This window comes from Chiloscyllium plagiosum, chromosome 35 (assembly GCF_004010195.1).
Source record: "Chiloscyllium plagiosum isolate BGI_BamShark_2017 chromosome 35, ASM401019v2, whole genome shotgun sequence".
Classification (NCBI taxonomy): Eukaryota; Metazoa; Chordata; class Chondrichthyes; order Orectolobiformes; family Hemiscylliidae; genus Chiloscyllium; species Chiloscyllium plagiosum.
The window spans coordinates 39,659,190-39,668,051 of record NC_057744.1 but is presented as its reverse complement, the minus strand read 5'-3'; the positions used below and the strand labels follow the sequence as shown (position 1 = coordinate 39,668,051).

Sequence of the window (8,862 nt, the reverse complement as noted above, 5' to 3'; positions counted from 1 at the left end):
TGGACAGGAGTTCAGTGGAACAACTCTTGTTCAGTGATTAATAAGAATCATACTTGTTGGTGGGAATTAGCAATGCTGTCTTCCCAAAATATACTATTCAACACAATTATGTGTATAGGTTAGCAAGAAGCGCATCAGATAGTCCTGACCCCTTTCATGCTCGAGATTTATGCACATGATGGATGCTGTGTAAAGTTAATCTCTCTGCATGTTGTCCAGTTTTCTCTGCACTTGAGTAATGTTTGATATGAAGCCCATAGTGACATCACTGATATTTCAAGTGCTCTTTGACCAGAGACACACAGGAACAGGAGTTTATGGTGGAAATTGGTAAGAACAATTCCTTTTTAGTTTCTTTATTTTTACTCTAAGTTCTTTATTCATAGAAATAGGCCTTTTGGCCCAACAAGTCCACATCGACCATCTGAAGACTAACCCACCCAGACCCATTCCTCTACAATTATCCCTGACCAATGCAACTAACTTACACATCCCTGAACACTATGGGCAATTTAACGATGGCTTATTCACCTGACCTGCACATCTTTGGAATGTGGGAGGAAACTGGAGCATCTGGAGGAAACACACGCAGAGCTGAGGAGAATGTGCAAACTCCACACAGACAGTTGCCCGCAGCTGGAATTGAACCTGGGACCCTGGCACTATGAGGCAGCAGTGCTAACCACTGAGCCACCGTGCCACCCTAAAAGTTAAAAGTGACCTTTGGATTATGAGCATCGGCTTGCTTCAAAACAAAAGAGAACAAGCTGATGTTTGCTTATGATGCCAGGCATGAACATTAATTGCAATATTGGTTCTGTTCAAGGTATACAGACACATCGACAGTAGAGAGACATTATGCTCAAAAGGATGGCAGTTGTTTGAATGGTAGCAGAGGCCTCATAGGGAGATAGCCTGCCCTACAAGGAGAAACGAAAGTTTGAACTAGGTTTTGGACTGTGTTTGAATCAAAAGTATTGTGGCTATTCATAGTTACAGGGTGGAGTTTGATTGTCCCTGGTTGTCCTCTCATTATCAAACTTTTTGAAATAGTGGAGTATAGAATCTCAGTTATGATTGTTAAGTGAATATTCTTCAAAGCCTACTGAAGCTAATTGCTTCAGTGTATCAGCGTCTTCAGAAACCAAGCAAGATACAATCCCGTATACCTGAAATTTTATGGAACATGATGTCTATTTGATTGAATTAGCCAGTTACATTTTATTTCTTTGTTTTAATTTATTCTATAGCTGTGTCAGTCTGTCTGTCTTTGTATGAGTGGCTAGTTAGAATTAAAGGTGATTGGATTTACATCATAGATGTTAATTAGATGACCATGTGATTTAACTTTGCCTTGATAAAGCTACTATATTATTAATAAATAGTTTAATCTCTTATTTGATTTAATTTGATGTATTGTAGTCACATGTGCTTAAGTACAGTGAAAAGCTTTGTTTTGCAAGCAGTCCAGTAACAAACAAGGACATACAATGTATGGTGCTTAAACGGAGCAAAGCATAAAAGATTACAACTACACAGAAGATGCGCAAAGCAAGATCAACATTACTTGAAGTTAGAGAGGTCCATTCATCAGTCTAATAACAGCAGGGAAGAAGCTTTTCTTGATCTGTTGGTGTGTGCGTTCAAGCATCTATACCTTGTGTCAGGTATCGGTTACTCACAAACTCTGGTACTGGTTATACAAAAGTCTGGTTAGGAATAGTTGGGGTACGTTTTAAGGGCCATTGCATAATTTAATTTTACTGTGGTGTGAATACAGCGTTAGGAGGTCTGTCTATCACTATGTCATAACATAACTGGGGGCTTGCCTGGGATTTTGGAGTGCCGAAATATATTTTAGTACTTAGAGTCGGCAATCAGACACCAAGTTTGGATACATATTTAAGATGGTACTGGAAATTGTTAAAGGTTGTTTGAAAGTGTCAGAAGTTTCCCTGGTACTGCTATAGAGTACAATTAAAACTAAACTAGCAAAGTTAGCCAGCAGATTGAAAATAAAGTTAGCAGAGCAATTTTAGAAGCCAGCCGTATAGATTTAATAGGGAAGTGATTCTGTGTAATGGAAGTAGGAGGTAGATGTGGTACAAAGAACGTAGAACAGTAAAGCACAGGAATAAACCCTTCAGCTCACCATGTCTCCACCGACCATGATGCCATTCTAAACTAATCCCATCTGCTCACACTTGGTCCACATTTTTTGATTCCCTGAATGTTCATGCGTCATCTAAGTGTCTCTTAAACTAAGTTATTGTATATGCTTTCTGGGCACCTACAGCGCTCACTTTAAAAATCTTACCTCATGCATCTCCTTTAAACTTTCCCCCTCTCAGCTTAAACCTATGCCCCTGAATATTTGACTCTTCCACTCTGGACAAAAGACTACAATTATCCATCCTATCCATGCCTCTCACAATTTTACATACTTCAGTCAGGTTGCCCCTCAGTCTCTGATGTTCTAGTTAAAACAATCCAAGTTTTTTCACACTCTCCTTATTGCTAATACACTCCAATCCAGGCCACATCCTTATTAAATCTCTTTCGCACCCTCTCCAAAGTTTCCAAAACCTTTGTATAGTGTGAAACCAAAATTACAAGCAATACTCAAAATGAGGCCTAATTAAATTTTCATTTGGCTGCTACATTTGATGTATCAGTGAAACTTGAATTGCAGTTCTGGTAAATAGAGAAAATTAAAGACAGAACTCCAAAGAGATTTATTACTTAAAATATTGGAATTCCAACTGGCAGAGGAAGAGAAAGAAAGGGCAGAGAGAAGAGAAGAAAAAGAGAGAACGGGAATTCAAATTAAAAATAATGCAGCAGACACCATCATATCTTCTGATGAAGGGTTTTTGCCCAAAACATCAATTTTCCTGCTCCTCGGATGCTTTCCAGCACCACTCTAATCTAGTCTCTGATTTCTGCAGTCCTTGTTTTTACCACAATTATATCTTGTCAACTTGATAGAATTATTTGAGGAAGTGACAAAGTTGACTGATGAGGGAAGGGCTGTAGAAGTCATATACATGGACTTCAGGAAGGTGTTTGATAAGGTTTCTCATGGTATTCTGATGGAGAAAGTGAAATTGCATGGGGTTCAGGGTGTATGAGCTAGATGGATAGAGAGAGAACTGGCTGTGCAGCAGGAGACAGAGAATAATAGTGGAAGGGTGTTTCTCAAAGTGGAGAAATGTGACCAGTGGTGTTCCACAGGGACCTGTATTGTTGTTTGTGATATACATAAATGATCTGGAGGAAGGTAGAGATGGTCTGATTAGCAAGCTTGCGGATGACATTAGGATTGGTGAAGTAGATAGTGAAGGGGACAGTCGGAGAATGCAGCAGAATATAGATAGATTGGAGAGTTGGATGGAGAAATGGCATATGGAGTTCAATCCAGGCAAATGAGAGGTGATGCATTTTGGAAGATCCAATTCAAGACCAAGCTATACATAAATAGAAAAGCCCTGGAGGAAATTGGTGTACAGAGAGATCTTTACACAGAGGGTAGTGGGTGCATAGAACGTGTTGCCAGTAAAGGCAGTAGAGGCGAGCACGATAGCATCCGTTCTGGGGTTTAGATTGAAGACCCGGATTGGCACAGGCTTGGAGAGCCAAAGGGCCTGTTCCTGTGCTGTAATTTTGTTTGTTTTTGATCTTTTTACACCAGAGGTTTGGGATGACTTGGAAAAGTAAAGTTCTAGTCGTAATCCACTGTTCAGTCAGGAAATGTTTAAGGTTGTTCAGACTTTGCTAAATTTGAACAGAAGGACATGGAAGCAAGTTTTATGTCCTTTGAGAAGGTAGAAACCCAAATGAGGTGGTCAAAAACAGATTGACCTTATCTATGCAAAGTAAATTAACTGATAAAGCACAAGAGATTTATGCTCACCTGTCTGAAGAATATTCGAGGGATTGTGTTGTAGGAAAAAGATTCCAGCCTGTTCTGTCCTGTAGGGATGGTGGCGACATCCTGGAGTAGGACTAGGTGTCACCTAGCACGTTGGACAGGACCACTGATCGTGTTGTTCTACAGATGCGAGTGCTAGTCATAAACCAGCTGGTGGCCACCATGTGATACTGGCTGGCCACTTTGGTCCCTCCCTGGGGGAGCTTTTTTGGGGACAAGAGACAACACAGGGTCACTGCTGCGGATCTGGGACTCCTGCTTGAGGAGAGTTGTTAGGCGCTGGTGTGCTTTCACACCGGTAGTGACTTACCATCTTCAGACTCTGCAGCGATACCTTTATGTCAAGCCTCCTCTTATGTAGTGTGCCTTGAAGATGTATTTCTTCCATCAGGCACGCAGTTCCTGTTCTTGTAGTGGTCCTAGCCTCCGGTCTTCTGCAAAGAACTTTCTGTCTTCTGTCGGGACCTGATTACAGTCTGGAATATGGTTGGCTCACATCAGACTTTCCCCCAATGGAGCTTCTGCTCAGGAACAAGTTCCTCCTCAAACATGGTTTGCGCTGGCCAAGAAAGGAGAGAGCTCAGGATGTAGGGCTGACCAGGGTCAGGGATGTGCTGGATAGCAGAGAAGTGGGCTGGATGACTCCAGCAGAGTTGGTCATGAGGACATCGGTCCACCTCTGGTTGGTGATCTGAGTCATCTGGAGCCTGATGGTCAATGTATTCCGCTCTGACACCTCAAGGCGGCTCAGGCATGTGACGGGCTTCCAGGTGAGCTGACCCCTGTCTGTCCAGAACTCTACATTGTCCCTGTACTGTTGGCTGTCTCCTGTGATGCAGTGCCCCATAATCTGAGCAGTCTCAGAGACATCTCCTACTTTCCTTTCAAATGGCACAGAGGCATCACCTGAATGGGCTGATGCTGCACACTCTCCACTGCTGTGCCTCCACCTGCAACCCAGACATGCTTTGGTGTGACGTTTGTCCTCCAGAGGCAGAGGTCCCCAGTGGAGGGCCCTCTCTTACTTGGGGATCTGGAGTGGAGAGTGCTGCTGGCAACCTAGCATATTTACAGGGTGCTAGACCACATGCACATTCTGTGGCATGAAGGAGACAGCCTTCCAATTTCAGATCGAGTGCATTCGTCTTCAGGCTCTTTTTAGTTTTTTGAAGGGGCTACTGTTGAAATTTTGTTTGCACTTCAGCACCATGTTTATGAACTACAGGCACCCAATGTGGGGAGGATGGGCAAGTCTCTGAGAGTTCTCATGGTTTCGGTCCTGGGCCTGGCCAAAATGGCCATTAACATGCCCAGACAGTGAGAGAGGAGGAGCTTGTTCCTAATTGTCTGCCCCTCGTTTGCAGTTACAGTCACGCTTGGGTGCCCCTGGAGCAGGGATCCGCAGTGTTCCCCAGTACAGTTGAGGCCATTCATGACCAATGAGTGCTGTGGGGACCGGAGGGAATCATAAACCTGAACAATAATGTTTTAATTCAATAAATCTTTTTGTTTCCATAATGAAACTTTTCATTTTGCCTTTTGAATTGTATTTGTTTTCGGTTTGTTGCCCCAGGAAGAGGGTAGTCTTATTTTCCTTTTGGTTCAATTTTTGACTGGCTGGATGAGCCATGAAGGCTTTCATTCCACATTTTACCCCTTGCTGTCCCTGTCCTAAGAATGGTTGGCAGGGCAGAGTCAAGAAAACCCATTTTTGTTTCTGTTTGTTTATTTGTTCGAGTCACTGGAGTTTCATTTTGGTTCAAAAGTTGGGGATTTTTTTTACTTTTCTGTTGTAAAAGGTTGGAGTGAGCTTAGTGCGGTACATTGTTGCTCTGTGCTTTGGAGGTGAAGGGAGTGAAAAGTGAAGGTTGCCAAGGTGGTGATGACCATTCATGTTGCTTTGTCCTGGTTGGCATCAAGGTTCTCTTGGAGCTGGACTCATCCAGGGAGTATTCTATCTGAGTCATTGCAGATGGGGAGTGAGGAAGTGTGCTTTTGCACCCTCTCTCAGGCCTTCATCTGTCTGTGAAGATGCATATACAACCCCTTTAAGAGAATCTGTCTTTGTGAGTTCTGAACTTAATGATCCTCTCCTTGGGAACCCCAATCTCTGAGATGGCTTCTCAACACAATTCCACAAACTACAGAAAGGAAAACATGATTTAGATTTCACCACGGTGTTCGCTGTATTGTTGTGTATTTTGAAGCTATTTAGTCTCCCAAAGAAATACTAATGGAGTCCATGAGCTTACAACGAGAAACTTTTATTTGTTCACAATCTGTTCACAAACACAGTTGATTTGCTGGCTGTCATTAAAAAATTACTTCATATGGCAGACAGCTGCTGCTTTCGCTGAATTAGTATGGGGTAAAGAGGATGGGTCTGTGGAAGATTCGAACCGGCCCTGGCATTGCTTGAAGTAGTGTTATTGGTGGTGCCTGAAAAATGGTGGGAGCTACAGCCGGACGTAGAGGCAGTGTAGATAAGACTGTTGTCATTGCAGGAGTCAAGGGATTGGGCAGGAATCCGGCCTCTACTGACTCCTGGAGCTCATTCTGAAATGGCAGAAACATCTGATGAAATAAGAAAAGTCCTTCATTGGAATATCTTATCCTTGTAAATATTAAACAACAAAACATTAATCTTTAGTTTAAACAGTCTACTTTGTTATTGATCATGGAGCTGACTGACTGATAAGTTTCCACCTGAAGCTTTGTGTCTGAATTTGAGCATCACACTTTGGGAAGGAGGTTGAGCATTTCCAAAGGATGCAGAAGGGATTTGCTAGAATGGAAATGGGGATGGGAATTGTCAATTTCTTCACTCCAAGGCTGGAATTGATATCTTTAGAAAATAGAATATTTTGAGGAAATTTCACGTAGCAGTTTAAAATCATGTATTGTTTTTATAGGTAAAAAAAAAGAAAATTGTAGAGGGATCAGTAAACACAGTTCGAAGAGAATTAACAAAAAGAAGCAGAGGGTGAGATGGCAGAGGCCAGGGAGCTTATTTTTCATGGTGATTTATAGTTATCTGGAATGCACTGCCTGAAGGGTTGGGGTGAAGAAGCACTTTCAATAATAGCATTCAGAAGGGAATTAAATAAATATTTGAGAGACAGAAACTCCAGGGAGTAGAGATAAAAGAGAGTAAGTTGGATTAATTCAATAGTTTTAAAGAACTGGCACAAGCTTATTGGGCAGAATGGTCTCCTTCTGTGCTCTGTGAATCTGAGTCCCTGATAAAATGCTTTTAAATTTTCCTGATAGCATTAAATAAGGAGCAGAAGGTCTGAATGATTCTCATCTGTTAGCCCAAAGACAACAACTTCTATCATACCTTTAACATTATCAAGTACTCAAGGTGCTTCATAGGAACACAATTAACCAAGATATGATCCTGAGGCACACCAGGAGCTTTTAGGTCAAGTGATCAAGAGTGGTTAGTTTTAAAGGGGGGAAAGTGAAGTTGAGAGATGGGGAGGTGTGGGGAGCAAATTACAGAGCTTAATGGAGTGATTACAATTAGTATAATTAGGGTCCTTTGTCAAAGTTACATGAAAGATCCTGCACCTCATCCTAGTTATAATATGAATAGAGGATTCTGACAATGGCTAATTACCAAATTTTTATGCTCCCCTCAGGCAGGATGACAGCCATGAGCACCAAACCAACTTTGTGCCCATTGTTCAGCAAGGTGGATAGGCTGGGAGAGAGCACCACCTGGTCATGCAACCAGTGCCCAATAAAATCTCCATCAAGATAAAAACTCTGTTTCTCCTTCATTAACCTGTCACCACTCTCCTTGCTGGGGCATGCCAGTCCATCCCAACAGGTCAATAAAATAAAATAAAGAATCACAGATGTTGGAAATTTGAAACAAAAAACAAAATTGCTGCAGAAATTCAGCAGACCTGGCAGCACCTTGGAAAGTAAGCAGATTAATGTTTTGAGTCCAGTGACTCTGCTTCAGATCCTTCTGAAGAACGACTTGAAACATAAACTCTGCTTTCTCTCTATAGATGCTGCCAGACCTACAGAGTTTTTCCAGCAATTTCTGTTTTTGTCCCAACAAGGCCCCAGACTTGATTCAAAGATCAGCTCCATCACTGCACACTGTCCTCTGGGACCATTGTCCATTTCTGATACAGTTACTGAAACAAGTGAACTGCTAACAATGTGTTGATTAGCTGCTTTCTGAGGCGAGACTTTTTCTTGGAGACAACTGGAGGGCATGGTGACCATTTCATCTCAGGTATACTCTTTCCAAATAACAAGAATTATTGAAGGTGTGTATTCCATTTTACCAATTGTAATGAAAAATTATTACATTAATACATAATTAATACGTATAATGTCATAGAATTCTTACATCTGAAGAGGAAGCCCTTAGAGCTATTGTGTTCTGTACTGATCTTCTGAAGGGGTAACTCACCCAGGGCCACATCCTGCCTTCTCATACAGTCCTGTATATTCTTCCTTTTTAATTATCCCTAAAATGACATGATTGAATCTGCCTTGGATCATTCTTTCAGGCAGCCCATTCCAGATTCTCTTAATTGGTGCACTGAATGATTGGCTCTTTGTCCTGAGAATGTGTTCCTATGTTCTAGACTGCTCAGTCAGGGGAAATCAATCTCCGCGTTGATCCTGTCAAGCCACTTTGAAATCTTGTTTATTTAAATGAGATCACCTCTCATTCTTCTAAACTTCAGAGCTTCATTACAGTAACCAACACCCATTTAGCAAACACTTGCTGTGGTTCTGTTCGCCGAGCTGGAAGTTTTTGTTGCAAACGTTTCGTCCCCTGTCTAGGTGACATCCTCAGTGCTTGGGAGCCTCCTGTGAAGCGCTTCTGTGGTGTTTCCTCCGGCATTTATAGTGGCCTGTCCCTGCCGCTTCCGGTTGTCAGTTTCAGCTGTCCGCAGTAG

At 42.1% G+C, this 8,862-nt stretch overlaps 1 protein-coding gene across 1 annotated transcript in view; it reads right to left on the bottom strand.

The window, feature by feature from the left end:
* Positions 1-6,241: 6,241 nt before the first annotated feature.
* The window catches only part of LOC122540532 (zinc finger protein 385D-like), a 75,268-nt gene continuing 72,647 nt past the window's right edge, over positions 6,242-8,862 (bottom strand). The window contains exon 8 of the mRNA XM_043676396.1: positions 6,242-6,487. Coding sequence (XP_043532331.1) covers positions 6,290-6,487 — 198 coding nt within the window. The 3' untranslated portion in view covers positions 6,242-6,289. The remainder of the gene's footprint in view (positions 6,488-8,862) is intronic.